The following is a 15,084-nucleotide window of genomic DNA, read 5'->3' as shown; positions in this document are numbered from 1 at the left end:
AACTAAGGAGGCGGTAGGTCGCTGGTGGGCTGAGGACCAGCCCAGCCTAGCCCCTCATTCCTGGGAGCTGCGTTCTCCATCAGCCCTGCCGTGTCTTGTCCCTTGACTGAGCCACAAAGACAGGCACGTGGGTGACTGAGGAAAGAAGTCACCAGAGCCAAGTTTCTCACAGAGGCACTGTTGTCCTCCCAGCACCCGCCCCTGAGGCCCCAGCGGGTCCACTAACAGAACTACACCCGAGTCACCTGCCAATGGCAATAGCTTCAGCCGCCCGTGGCTCCAGGGCCTCAGGAGGGGTGGCTGGGGCTGCCTGAGGCAGCAGCCACCAGGCATGGGAGGCAGACCAAAACACCCGTCTCCACTGCAGGAGCCAAGCCGGGTCCTGCTGTGCCCTCGCATGTAGGGTGGGGCCCCAACTACTCCCCTGGGCCTCCCAGGGGCTCTGCAGGCTCCTTTTGGAACCCATATCCTGTCCGGAAGGACAGCTTGCCTTCCTTCCCGACAATGCAAGCCTGTCTGTTGCACCTGCAAATCTCACAGCCTGGAAGGCTCTTCTCTCAGAAAACACGGTTCTCCCTCCCTTCCTTCTACCTCCGAGAAGCCTCCCCGCCCAGCCCACCTGAAACCTCACCCTCTGATCATTCACCACACCCTTTGCCAGCTTTATTTTCTCCTTTGAGCATGTCTGTTGATGTTTTTCTATATGGAGTTATTTATGGCTTTAGTTCACCTAGGGAGTGCCAGCTTCATGAGGGCAGAGGGCTGTTTTGTTCAAGGCTGGATCCCTAGGACCTAGGATGAGCAACAGGGCAAATGGCCTGTCTTATCATCATACATTCAGCCAGAAACTGGTCCTCCACCTTTTTGTCTGCACATTAAGTAGGTTAGACAAGAGCAGTGACTTTCAAAATTAAAAAAATAAAATAAAATCATTGGGGATCAGGGGAGGCACAGAAAAAAAATCACTGGAACACTTTCTTTAAATGAAATTTTATGAAGAATGGAAAATAGCAGGGTTGTACTCATTGAAGCTGGGGGAAGTCCACAGGGCTTCAGTGTGTATCCTCTCCCTGCTCTTTTCTTCCTAGCCCCACCTCGCCGCCACCCCCTCCCCAGAATCCTGGGGTTCCTTAGAACACAGTTTGGAAATCACTAGCCTGAGTGAGGTCCACCTTCAATCAGTCACTACCACTTCCAAAGTATAAATACAATCATCCATGAAGTTGAGGAGCTGGAGTTGCTGACCTTCCTTCTATGGCATTCTAGTATTATAAGTCATATTAGGTAAAGCCCAAAGCAGAAATTACAGACACAGTCAGTGTCACGCCTCCCAAAGGCTGGCAATTGTCAGGAGTCCATCAAGCAGTACTTGTTGGACCAGTAGTTTGTGGGAGCCACGGGACCAATAAGATCTCAGATTGCTCAACCAAACTAGTTGATGGGATGAGACGCAATGTCTGAAACAATTGAGACAGGATACCATCAAGTGGACAGATTTTATGGATGGACTTGAGATCCTGGAAAGAGATCCAGTGGGGTAAAATGGGAGGGTGTGTTGGGAAGAGGTGTTTTCTCTGGATAGGACACCAGAAGGTCTAGGCAGGGGACACAGAAGGACTGGGGGCACTCACATGCCAGCTGCCAGGAGGGCAGCCTGCTGACAGTTCAGTGCTGAGCCCCTCCTAATCCAACACACTGGACTTGACCTGGTGTTTATTAAATCCAGATCTTGGTCCCAGGAAGGACAGACTTTCCCCATCATCATCATCATATGTCTCATATATCAAATTATAACTACTGTGACAATGACTGCTAGTTGTCCCCAATATCCATTCTCCCCTTCTTCCTTAGTAGTTGAGCCTTCAGTTTTTAGCTGGACACATGGCATTCCAGAATAGAGTCAAAATTTCCCAGGCTCCTTTGCAGTCAGGTGTGGTCATGAAAATGAGCTCTGATCCGTGGGATGCGAGGTGACAGATGTGCATCATTTTCAAGGCCTGCCCTCAGAGGGAAGAGGTGTGCCCCCCTTTCCCTTCTGCAACTAGCCGGAATGCAGATGTGGTGAGGAGCCCTCTTGGACTGTGACCAACATGGTAGAAGGAACCTGGGTCCTAACCTGAAGCCACCACACCAGCCTTGCGGGGCTGGGGTGCAAAGACCAAAAGAGAAAGCAATGCTCTTGTGTTTTGTTGAAGGTCTGCCCCTCCAACCAGTGCAACTGCAGTGTCAATCCGAGTTTGCAAAGCTCATTTCCAAGGACCACTGCTGATCCCAGAGCCAGCTGTGGGGAGGGATCGGCAGGCATATTCCCTCCCACTGCTCGGTAGCTGAGCTAAGTCTCAGGGTGGCCTGGCCAAGGTCACTTGCTGCTGAGTGGATTGCTGGGACCAGAGAAAAGGGAAGGTGGACAGAGTTCAGACTTTGGGTTCAGACTAGCTCTAGTTTGAAGCCTACCTCCCTGCTTCCTAAACCCTGTTCTGAAAAACCATGTGAAAATAAGGTGAGTGGCAAACTAGACTCACAATGTGACTGTAGACGCTTTTGTTCTCAGAATCCAGAGAGCCTGCTTCCTAGACAAGTGCTCTTTCCCATGGGGATTCCCATCTCTGAGACGAGCACCCTCCGAGAGCCAGCCGTGGGAGCACCAAGGGACCAACAGGAGTGAGGAGACTCTCAGAGGGGTGATGTCTGCGGTGGGCCTTGGAGGATGGGGAGACGGGACACAGGGAGACAAGAAAGGGGCCGGCGCCCCTGGGAGAGGAGACAGCTTGAGCAAAGCACAGAGACAGGACATATCCCGAGACTGCTATGCACTCAAAGAGGAGAACTCTCAATTCCAACCCTCATCCTCAGCTCCCTCCTTTTAATATTTTACTTAGTGGTTTGGGTGTTTAGTGGGTTGTCACTGTGAGACGGCAGGGGAAGAGATCTTGGAAAATAATTACTTCTAGAGGACAAAACAAAGTCACCTGATGAGGTCAGCTAAAAGGCAGCTAAAAGTCCCCTGCCCCTGTCCCCTACCCAGCAGAGGAACAGCCACTGAGGCTGGTACCCACCCAGCACCATTCTATGCCAGGAGACCAACCAGCCTCACTCTCCCTGGGCTTTTCAGACTCACAGTCCTTATCTGGAGAGATGCCTGTTGTGAAATGTTCCCACAGAAAACAAATTCTAGGGAGGCTACGTGCAACTTCTATGCAGTTTCAAAATGATGTTAAAAGAAACAGAACAAAGCAGGGTTGGGAATATGCAGATGAAGCCCCACTGGTAAATATTGATAAGTGTTGAAGTTAGATGATGGCTGGGTTCTTGAGGGTGCATTATATTATGCTCTCCAAGACACTTGAAAATTTTCCACTTAAAAAAGTTATTTAAGAGCTTCTCTGGTGGCTCAGTGGTAAAGATCTGCCTGCCAGTGCAGGAGACACAGGTTTGATCCCCGGGCCAGGAGGATCTCACATGCGACTGAGCAGCTAAGCCTGTGCGTCACAGTTGGGCCTGCGATCCAGAGCTTGGGAGCCACAACTCCTGAGCGCATGTGCTGCAACTAGTAAACACCGAGCGGTAGAAGCTGAGGAGCTAGTTTAGTTGGTTGAGTCGTAGTCTAGTTCTCTGTGCTCCACCATGGCAGTGAGAAGCCCATGCACAACAGTTAGAGAGTAGCCCCTGCTCGCCACAACTGGAGAAAAGCCCAGGCAGCAGCGAAGACCCAGCATGGCCAATAATAAATAAATGTATATTTTTTAAGTTATTTAAGGACTTCCCTGGCAGTTCAGTGGTTAAGACTCCACACTCCCAGCATGGGTTTGATCCCTGTTAACTAACCACATGCCAAACAGTGTGGCCAAAAAAGAAAAAGAGGTTATTTGAAAGTTTAAGAAATGTACCTGAATGTTCATAACAACATCATTTATAATAGCTCAAACTAAAAACAACCCAAACATTCCCGACAAGTGGATTTTAAAAATGTGTTATATCCACATAAGGAAATATTATTCAACAATAAAAAGCAGTGAAGTACTGACATGTGCTATAATGGATGAGTTTAGAAAACACTACGCTAAGTGAAAGAAGCCAGACACAAAAGGACAGATATTGCATTGTATAGACTCTATTTATATTAAATATCCAGAATAGGCAAATCTATAGAGACAAGAAGTAGGTTAGTGGCTGCCAGGCAACTGAATGGAGGAATTGAGAGGGAACAGCTAAGGGGTTTGGGGTTTCTTTGACAGATAATTAAAATGTTGTATGATTGATTGTGATGTTGGAGCTACAACTTTGCAAATATACAAAAAGCCATAGAAAAAGAAAAACAGCCAGTAGAGGCTCTGAGGCATGGGTTTTCATCGGCTTTGATGTGAACTTGGGCAAAGGCTAAGGTATGGACCAGCCCCTGAAACAAGGTCTGTCTTCCTCGTTTATGGCTCAGCCAGAGGAATTCACAGAATCTAGTCCAGTCTGAAGCCTCTGGAGTAACACTGTTTTTCTCTATTCTGGAAAATCCATGCCCCATTAATAAATATGGAATTTTGTTAGTCCTCAAATGCTTGACCCATTTCCACTGCCCGGCTGTACAATCCCAGACTCTCAAGGGGTAGTACATCTTAGTTTCTGCCAAGTGCGCTGGGGTTTAACTGAGGTTGCACACCAGGATCACCCGGGAGTTGAATAAACACCGGTGCCAGCTTCTGCCCCAAGAGATCCTCATTTAATTAGTGTGGGGGAGAAGCCTGGGCAGTGGATGTTTTAAAAGCTCCCAGGTGATTCAAATGTGCAAGATTGAGAATCATTGACTAAGTGAAGAATTTTTTAACGACTAGGAAAAAATACCAAGAGTGTGGCACGGAGTATGGTAGATATCCGGCCATGACACTTCTCTTCCAGATTCGTGTTCACACTGGGCCACAATATGAAAAGTACTTCTTACTGTAACTTTCAGCCTGGGAGTTAGTTGGGAGACCCCAGGTTGACGGGTCCTGTCAGTCACCGAGCTAAATGAAGGGGACCCACCAGTGGCAATCAGGTGCCCCCCAGCCTCTGCATGGGCCTCTCCAAGGACAGATGCTCCCCTGCTTCCAAATAGCCCTTTCCCACGTTGGACCTGAGTCAAAAGCTGCCTTTCTGAAACTCTCACTTCAAACCCTGACACCAGAGGACTGAGATCTTCACCACCCCCTGAAGGCATTATGTGTCCCAATCACGTGACTTTGCCCTGTTGTCAAGCAGAGCATGGCTCTGCTGAGGCTCCTGCCCAACCTATCTCTACATGTCAGATTTCTACTCATCTTTCAAGACTCTGGACTTCCCTGGTGGCTCAGATGGTAAATCACCTGCCTACAATAAGGGAGACCCGGGTTCAATCCCTGGATCAGAAAGATCCCCTGGAGAAGGAAATGGCAACCCACTCCAGTATTCTTGCCTGGAAAATCCCATGGACGCAAGAGCCTGGTAGACTACAGTCCATGGGGTCGAAAAGAGTCAGACTCGACTGAGCAACTTCACTTTACTTTTCAAGCCCTATCTCGAATGCCCCTTCCATGAGGTCTTCCACTATGGGATCTGTTTGCTCTCTCCCTCTGCACTCTTCTGCCTTTTAATTTTCTAATATACGGTTGGAACTTGTACTATAACTAGTTGGTTACTGCCTTTGAGTTTGAGTAAACTGTAAGCTCCTTGAGGGCATGGGTGGAGCTTCATCTTGTGTTATATCTCTGTATCTTCTGCAGGGCCCAGTATATGCTCCACACACAATCACTGAATGAATGAATGAACAATTGGCTTGCCATGAAGTTTTTATAGGGAGGAAGGTACCAAGTAGCAGCTTAAGTGGGGGTGGGAGTTTAAGTTCACCAAATCCTCATTCTTTGATAAGAAAAAAAATGCATAGCTTTGGCATTTGAGCTAGTGCTTGAAAGGTAAGTTGGAATTTGACAGGGAGAGACAGGTCGAGGAGTAGTTTCTAGCCTCAGGTTGGAAATCCTGAATCCCCCCCACTGGTTGTCAAGGAAACCATCTCTCCTCAGATGGGTAAATGAATGAACATTCATTCTCTAATGCAATTCTAATGAAAATCAGGCTCTTGTGTTAAGTGTTTTGCAAACATTTTCAGGTGCCCCCAAATTGCCCCTACTGCAGAACTAGGCACACCTTAGCAGAAGATGGAGCCACTGCTGCCTCCGCTTCCAATGAACAGAACACAATCTGAGGACAGAAAAGCCCAGGCTGGGAACAAGAGGATGGACATGGCCTGGAGGAGAGAGGTTGAGGGGGGGTGTGTGTTGAAGTAGTCTTTTTAAAAGAGACAAGCCTGTTATTTGTATGCAGATAGTACGATTAGTTACACATAAAGTATAAGATAATCTACCAAGGAACTTTTAGAAATATTTGAGGATGTTCATAAGGTTGCCCAAGACAATATCAACAAACAAAAGTCATCAACATTACTTTATATCAGCAAAAAGCAATTAGATTAGAAAAGGCCATAGAAAAAAGATCTTGTTTCCTATAGCAACAAAAGCTATTAAATCTCATAAAAGACACAAGAAGTCTTTGCTGAAGGACAAAAAAGGTCAGAAGAAATAGAGAGCTGGGTAGGCTATTAATATATTATAAATGAGAAGCTCTAATTTCAATCAAAATCCTAATAGAGCTCTTTCACATGGGGGGAAAAGGGAGTCAAGAATAAGAGTCAAGGGATTTCCCTGGTGGTGACAGTGGATAAGAATCTGTCTGCCAATGCAGGGGACACGGTTTTGATCCCTGGTCTAGGAAGATTCCACGTGCCACAGAGCAACTAAGCCTGCGCGCTACAGTTACTGAGCCCGAGCACTGCACTGACTGAAGCCTGGACGCCTGGAGCCCACGCTCCACAACTAAAGAGGCCACCGCCATGAGAAGTCTGCAGACCGCAAGAGAGAGTAGCCCCTGCTCACCGCACTAGAGGGAAAGCCGGGCACGGCACCAAGGACCTAGTGCAATGACAACACAGACAAATGAAGTAAGAGAGTCAATATTTGAAGAAGAAATTGGAAAAAGAAGGAGAGGGCTGCCATATATGCTGTACCCCTTGTTATAAGACTATCATGATCAAAATACTGTGATACAGTGCAGAAATAGACAAATTCACCAATAGAAGAGGAGAGAGACTCCAGGGATTCCAGGAACTTGAATAAACCCGAGGCAGCATTTCAAACAAGTGTGGAAAGGGCTGCCTATAAATAGTGTGGGGTATTTGGTTACCACAGTCAAAACCTTCTATTTCTACCTCAAAAGAGCTACAAAATAAATTTCAGATGGATGAACTTAAATATGAAAGAGCAAAATTTCCAAACTCTTGGAAGAAAATATAGAAGTAATCACTGTAACACAGTAAAGATATTAAAAAACACAAATTGTAGGCGGAAAAGATTTGATATCCCTGACTGCATCAAAACTGGAATTTTCTGAGTAACAAAAGACATTGTCAGATAAAAAGGCAAGCTATGGAATGAGGTAAGATAGCTACAATGTCCATTAACTGACAAACGATTCATGTACAGCCTGTTTAAAGAACACCTACATGTTGAAGAGAAAAAGGTTACCGGGAAAGGGTCATGAGCAGGTAAGTTACAGAAGAGGAAACACAAGTGGGGACTTCCCTGGTGGTCCAGTGGCTAAGATTCTATGCTCCCAAAGCAGGGTCCTGGGTTCGATCCCTGGGCAGTGAACTAGATCCCACGTGTCACAACTAAAGATCTCCCGTGAACTAAGACCCAGCACAGCCAAGTAAAATGCTTTGTTTTTTAAGAGAAAACACAAGTGGTTGATAAATACATAGAGATGCTTAACAGCACTAGTAATCAGGGTGTGCAGATTAAATAAGCAAAATAAAATGAGCTATAACTTCACATTCATCAGATTGACTTAAAAATCTTCAGTCTTGGGAGTTCCCTGGTGGCCTACTGGTTAGGATTCTGCACTTCCACTGCAGTGGCCCGGGTTTAATCCCTAATCAGGGAACTGAGATCCCGCCAGCCACCTGGTGTGGCCAAAAAAATTTTAAAAACTCTACAGTCTGATAGTCCCAAGTGTTGATGATAACATTGTGGGGAAATCAGGAACTGCTAGTGGTTAAATATATGGATGTGAGAGTTGGACTATAAAGAAAGCTGAGCACAGAAGAATTGATGCTTTTGAACTGTGGTGTTGGAGAAGACTCTTGAGAGTCCCTTGGACTGCAAGGAGATCCAACCAGTCCATCCTAAAGGAAATCAGTCCTGGGTGTTCATTGGAAGGACTGATGTTGAAGCTGATACTGCAATACTTTGGCCACCTGATGCAAAGAGCTGATTCACTGGAAAAGACCCTGATGCTGGGAAAGATTGAGGGCAGGAGGAGAAGGGGATGACAGAGGATGAGATAGTTGAATGGCGTCACTGACTCAATGGACATGAGTTTGGTTAACTCTGGGAGTTGGTGATGGTCAGGGAGGGCTGGCGTGCTGTGGTTCATGGGGTCGCAAAGAGTTGGACAAGACTGAGCGACTGAACTGAACTGAGTGGTTAAATTGGTACAACCACTTTGGCGAATAATTTAGCCAAGTCCGGTAGAGTTCATGTGTATGTATCCTAGGGAAACATTACATGTGGACTGAGAGACCCAGGCAAGGATGCTCATTGCAGTGTTGTTTATAACAACAAAAACTTGGCCATGTCCATCAACAGAATGGCTAAATGAATCACAATACAGTTTTAATGGAATAGATACGGAAAGAGGTGAAGAGGATTAAAGAAAAGCAGGAGCCCGAGTCCTGGTTCTTGCCCTGCTTCTAACTGATGACAGGATGGGACAAGTCACGCGTCTGTCTTCGCTGAGTGTTCTGCCCAGATGTTCTCATGGCTCACTCCCTCCCCTCCTTCAGGTCTTTGTGCAAATTCCACCTACTCAGAGAGGCTTCCCTGACCCTGGTGTCCATACAACCGGTATCCATGCCCCCTGACACTGCTTTGTCAAGAAGCAGAGTGGCGGGATTTCCCTAATGGTCCAGTGACTAAGACTCTGAGCTTCCAATACAGGGGACCCGGAGTTTGATTCCTGGTCAGGGAACTAGATCCCACAACTAAATATCCCTCATGCCACAATGAAGATCCTGAGTGCCACAACTAAGACCTTGGTGCAGTCAAGTAAATAGATATTTATTTAAAAAAAAAAGCAGCAGCAAAGTGGCTTAAAGGTCAGGCTAGGTTAAAACACCAGCTTTATCAACTACTGTTTGCATGATGACCTCAGGCAAGTGATTTAAGCTTTCTGTGACTCAATTTCCTCCTCTGTAAAATGGAGATAATAGTAGTTTTCACCTCAGAGGGTTATTGTGAGGACTGAATGAGTTAATACGCCAAAGAGAACAGTGCCTGATACGAGGGAGGGCTGGTTAATAGTGAATTGCATGGCAGTTAAAATGAATGAAGTACACTTGAGTGACGGTGGCTCGATCTCATAAACATGCTGCTGAATGAAAAGAGCACACCCCTCACCCTTCCCCTAACTTCCCTCCCAATCACAGGCACGTGGCCGGCACGCAGACCAGCCCTCGGCCACACCGCCGTCAGGTGTCCTTCTCATGGGTCTGTCCCTGTCCCCTGGCATCCACATCCCTCACAGCCTGGCCAAGTCAGTTTTCAGTTCAGTTCAGTTCAGTCGCTCAGTCGTGTCCGACTCTGTGACCCCGTGGACTGCAGCAGGCCAGGCCTCCCTGTCCATCACCAACTCCCGGAGTTTACTCAAACTCATATTCATTGAGTCGGTGATGCCATCCAACCATCTGGGCAGTGTTTATTGATTGAACTGGATTAATTCTGAAAGTCCTCAAATGCCCAAAGACAGAGACACCACTGACCCTTCTGGCTGGTGCGTTTTAAGAAGTTGAACTAAAGACATGAGGAGGAGGGGGCGATGGAACTGGCGAGTGACCCGAGTGCCTGGAAAGAGAGAGAAATCCAGAAAAGGGGGCATCTCCAAGGGGAGGGTGTCTGTGACTCCAAGACCAGGGGGTAGGGGATGCTCACCCCAGCCCCTTTCTGAAGGCCTGTCCTAGAGTCCACTGGGTGACTGAAGGATTCACAGAGGACTTGTCGTTAAAAAAAAAACATCTAGAAGGATCCCAGCAGAGTTATTCCATGGGCTCCAGGAGGGGAAGTGGGATTGGGACAAGAGGGGAGGTAAGTGAAGGCTTCTTTTTCCCTTTATACTCTAAATACTTTTGCATTGTTTGAATTGAGAAAGAAGTGATTACTTGTGAGTTATGAGAAAAAAGAATTTATTTTGCACGGAAGGGGTACTCAGGGAATGGGTATTACAATTATTCTTTAAAACAGAGAGAAAGACATCTCACCCAGCACAGCTCCCCAGGCAGGAAGAGGCCCTTCTCACTTCCCTCCTTCCTCTGCAGCGGTCCTTCGTCCCTGGCCCTTCCTTCAGCGTGTACCCTAAGGCAGACGCTGTCACTGCTCTCACCGCCCGCCCCCGCCACCTGCCCCGAACAAAAGCCTCCTACTGCTCTCCCTGTTTCTTTTTTTCCTCCCCCCTTTTTTTATTGCTCTTTTGACTTTATTTTTTATATTTATTTATAATTGTCAACTTTATAATTTTTATATTTATTTATTTTTAATGGATTGATGATTGCTTTACAATATTGGTTTTTGTCATATATCAACATCGATTAACCATTGGTGTACATACGCCCCCTCTCTCTTGAATCTCCATCCTTCCTCCCACCCATTCCCATCCCTCTAGGTTGTTACAGAGCCCCAGTTTGAGTTCCCTGAGTCAGAGTCCCTTGGACTGCAAGGATCCAGCCAGTCCATCCTAAAGGAGATCAGTCCTGGGTGTTTATTGGAAGGACTGATGTTGAAGCTGAAACTCCAATACTTTGGCCACCTCATGCGAAGAGCTGACTCATTGGAAAAGACCCTAATGCTGGGAAGGATTAGGGGCAGGAGGAGAAGGGGACGACAGAGGATGAGATGGCTGGATGGCATCACCGACTCTGTGGACATGAGTTTGAGTGTACTCCGGGAGTTGGTGATGGACAGGGAGGCCTGGCGTGTTATGAAGAGTCGGACACGACTGAGTGACTGAACTGAACTGAACTGAGTCGTACAGCAAATCCCCACCGGCTGTCTATTTACATGCGTTAGTGTATACGCTCCAGGCTACCCCCCCGCCCCGCTTCATTTCACCCCTCCCTCCCCGCCCCCAGCTTCGCTCTCCTTGTTTCTGCCCTCCCCCCTCACTCCGCACAGCCGGGGCTTGACACATACCAACCAGCTCACTAGCTCACGCCATTAACCCTCTAACGGAACCTGAGAATGAGCCGCGAGTAGACTCTCAGCAGGACAGACGCAGAAAGTGCAGCACACAGCATCCAGCCGTGTGCCCCAGGCCCACACCGTGAAGCGCCGGCGCCGGGCGCCAACCCCCCGCCCCCGCTCTCGGCCACCTGTCCCCTTTGCCTCCCGCCTTCCTCCCCACTCCCCAGGAGTGGTCCACGCGACCTGGCCCCTGCCTGCTCCTGCAGCCTCACCCCCCACCCCGCTCCTCACTCCCCAATGCCACGGGCTCCCCAGCTGGTCCTGCACCCAGAACAGTCTTTTTTCCCAATCATCAAATGGCTTGCTCTCTCGCTTCATTCGGATTTCTGCTTGAATGTCACCTCCTCCAAAAGGGCCTCCCTGACCACCCTTTCTCAAACAGTCCTCACTTTATTCTCTGACCCTTTCCTGCTGTGATTTTATTCATAGTTCTTATCACTTCCTGATCTGACATTATGAGACTACTTGTTTGGAGGCTTATCCTGTGTCTCCACTCTGTCTAGAATTTCTGTTCCGTGAGGGCAGGGACTTTGTCCCCAGTGCCCGGAACACAGGCTCGCACAGAATGGTAGTGCAGCAAATGAATACATGCTCCGCCTCCCCGCTCCCTGTCACCCGGGTGAGGCAGCCCACGTGGATGTCAGTCTGCTCCGGGACCAGGTCTGGGCCTGCCGCGTGGGCTGCTCGGAACAGTCCACTCCCCTTTCGCGGGATGATGCTCCTGCCTCTCTGTGTGTCGTCCCATCCTTCCCATGGGCCCCCTGGACAAGTGGGGCAGAAGGCAAAGTGAGGCCTCCCATATTCCTTCCCAGTTTCCCTCCGCCAACCCCTCTGTCCATCCCTCCAAGTCCAGGGCTTTCATTTCCAGCCGCTTGGAAGCTGGTCTGATGAATCCACCCCCACAAAGATGATGAAGATGTCAATTTGTCCTTCCCAAGGATAGTTGCATTTTTAAACGAGGCCAGGCTGGAGCAGCTCTTCACCCAGCGTACTGTGTCATGGTGTAACTCCCAAGACAGGATGTTTCAGAGAGATACCACCTTTCCCTCTCCCAGACCCTGGGAGACAGTGTCACAGATCAGGGTGCTGAAGGAGATGGAGACAGAGTTCCAAGCTCAGCCAGTGGGTCAGAGACTGGGACCCAGCAAACCCTGACCTCAAATGCTATCCCACTCAACATACATCTTCCCTTCCCACCACCCAGAAGACCTGGCTTTGTTCCCCAAAGCATCCCCCAGTCATCCTTCAGGCTTTGCTTTGTGGAACCCCTCCAGAGGTTCCCCAGGGAACCCAGAACAAAAGCCTTACCCATTTCAATCCCGCAGATGACCAAGGCTGCCACCACCGCACCTGCCGATGTCCCAGCGAAGCGATGGGCTGTTTCCAGCATCCGGGGGGCCAGGTCCCGAAGGGCATCCACCGCCCCGGCCTGGTAGAAGGAGAGGAACCCGCTGCCCGAGAAGGAGATGGAATGAGGGGTGTCCGGGTCCCCCTTGAACACCTGTTCTTCCATCTCCTCAACCTGGGGCCTCCCAGGGAAGGGAGCAACCTCTCAGCGCCGATGTGCCTGAACGCCAGCCACCCTCCTGTCGAAACTTGCAGCCAAGCTTCCCTGACAGCCCAGAGCCTGGAATGTGGCTCTCGCTCCCCAGGCGGCTGGGACACCCACGGTGGCTCAGGCAGCAGCTGCCTGGGCCTGTTGAGCTCGGTCAGGAGGCAGCCCCAAAGCCTGGTAAAGGCCCCGGCGGGCTGCGTACTGGCCCTGTGAGCGCCCTCCTCTGCACTTGCTTGGTACCCCTTGGATCACAGGTGGCCACCACACAGGGCCGGACCCAGGAAGAGGTGCTGCTCAGCCCTAAGTCCCGAAGGGTTCACTCATCGGGTTGCAAAACCTCCGAGAATGGGTATGGGATGGCACCTCCCTCCCCCGCACGCCGCAGCTGTAAAGGGAGTAAACGCTGGCCTCCCTCCAGGAGAGGGTATTCCTTTCCCACAGTGACAGGGCTGCCAAGTTGGCTCTGGTTTCTGAGGGAGACTCGGCTCACAGCACCCATGCCCCCACAGTGACGCCCCTCCCTGGGATCCTGCTCTGGGCTCCGGGTGGCGTGTGTGAGGTGTGACATAATTATTTTTATTTGTTCTTGCATAAGCGCCCCTTTGCTTACTCATCTGTTTATTCACATGTTAGGACTGGCCACCAGCAAAATTGTAAAGGAAAAGAGTCTGGGCTTCAGGGCCCCCACCCACCGCCTCTCCATCTCTCACCTTCTCTCCTCTGCCCTGCCAGCACACCAACTCTTAGCACGCTCTGTCCAAGCCCTGAATCTCTGCGCTGCATCCTAAGTGTCCTGCAAGAAATCAATCTGGAATCTCCATCACTCTGTGCTAGGGCATCATACTGTAAGCTATCCTCACTTTGAAATGAGACGTTTGAGATGCCAGTATTCATGAATCTCATGTCATGACTTCTCATGTTTGAGATGTCAGTAACACCAAGGATGAACAGCTTGGGACCCCAGGTGGAGGGCCATCTGGGTCAGGGCAGAGGGATGATTTGGAGCCCAAAGGGAAAGGCAGGTGGTGGGCGGACCAAGGGTAGCTCCAGGAAGCCCTGGTCATGCCAGTCTGGAGCGGTGCCACATGGCGCTGGCAAGGAGAGTCTTCCTCACTCCCAGCAAATGTCACCGCCCAAGGATGTTGCAAGACAGCGAAGTGGCAGGTGTCCCCCTTCTCTGCCCCTCCAGGGCACACAGAAGCTGGATCAGAATTGGAATGGAGACACAGAGTCTTCTGGTCAACGCTCAGTCCAGCTCCATACTCTGCTGGGATGTGATAGCCACACTGAACCCATGAGGGAAAGTGAAGTGAAATGAAGTGGAAGTCGTTGAGTCGTGTCTGACTCTTTGCAACCCCATGGACTGTAGCCTGCCAGGCTTCTCTGTCCATGGAATTCTCCAGACCAGAATCCTGGTGTGGGTAGCCATTCCCTTCTCCAGGGCATCTTCCCAACCCAGGGATCGAACCCAGGTCTCCCACACCACAGGTAGATTCTTTACCATTTGAGCCACCGGGGAAGCCCAAAACCCACCAGGGGACCTCCCGCCAACTCTGCTCGCCTTACTAATCTAGTGGAACTTCACACTGGGGAGCAGTGCCCAGTGTTCGGTCAGGAAGGGGTTTTCTGTCTTGGGTAGGTAGTTCCAGGTATATGATTACCTCTATTTGAGAAGGGAACTCCTGACTAAATGTGTCTGCAACAGAGATTTTCTGTGCGCACCCGTGTCTGCGCTTGTGTGTATGTGTGCAGACTCACACACACACAGATCTGAGGCCACCGACAGGCTGGGGTGAAGAGTAGGGTGAGGCTGGGTGGAATCCAATCGGCTTTTGGCACATTGAGACCCTGCCTCTGGGAGGTGGTAGGGAGTGGAAACCCCGTCCCCTAACACTGGCACCTACCCTTGGGAACAAGACAGACAAATGAGAAAGAACCAGAGAACCATACAAGGCGGTCTATAATTAAGTACTGAACTGTGCAGGGCTGAGACTCCTGCCAGAAAAGCTCAGAGATGAGAGTGAGCAGCATGGGCTGGAACCTTCAGAGTTGTGGGTTGGGGCTTTAAAGATGCTAGCAGGAGGAGGGAGTGTACTATGGCAAGAAGCAGAGTGCAGTCCTTACAGAGGGTGAAGGGGTGTGATGGCAGGCAGTTACACAGGATGAAGGATTAGACAG

At 49.5% G+C, this 15,084-nt stretch overlaps 1 protein-coding gene across 1 annotated transcript in view; it reads right to left on the bottom strand.

Moving 5' to 3' along the window:
* PNPLA1 (patatin like domain 1, omega-hydroxyceramide transacylase) overlaps positions 1-13,502 on the bottom strand; it is a 53,727-nt gene extending 40,225 nt beyond the window's left edge. Inside the window, exon 1 of the mRNA XM_055407110.2 lies at positions 12,660-13,502. Coding sequence (XP_055263085.2) covers positions 12,660-12,864 — 205 coding nt within the window. The 5' untranslated portion in view covers positions 12,865-13,502. The remainder of the gene's footprint in view (positions 1-12,659) is intronic.
* Between the last annotated feature and the right edge of the window lie 1,582 nt (positions 13,503-15,084).

The sequence above is a fragment of the Moschus berezovskii genome, chromosome 23 (genome assembly GCF_049115385.1).
Source record: "Moschus berezovskii isolate FMDL1 chromosome 23, NW_MosBer_1.0, whole genome shotgun sequence".
In the NCBI taxonomy this organism is placed as follows: domain Eukaryota; kingdom Metazoa; phylum Chordata; class Mammalia; order Artiodactyla; family Moschidae; genus Moschus; species Moschus berezovskii.
Note: the sequence above shows the minus strand (reverse complement) of the source record. Positions and strands in the feature narration are given on the sequence as shown.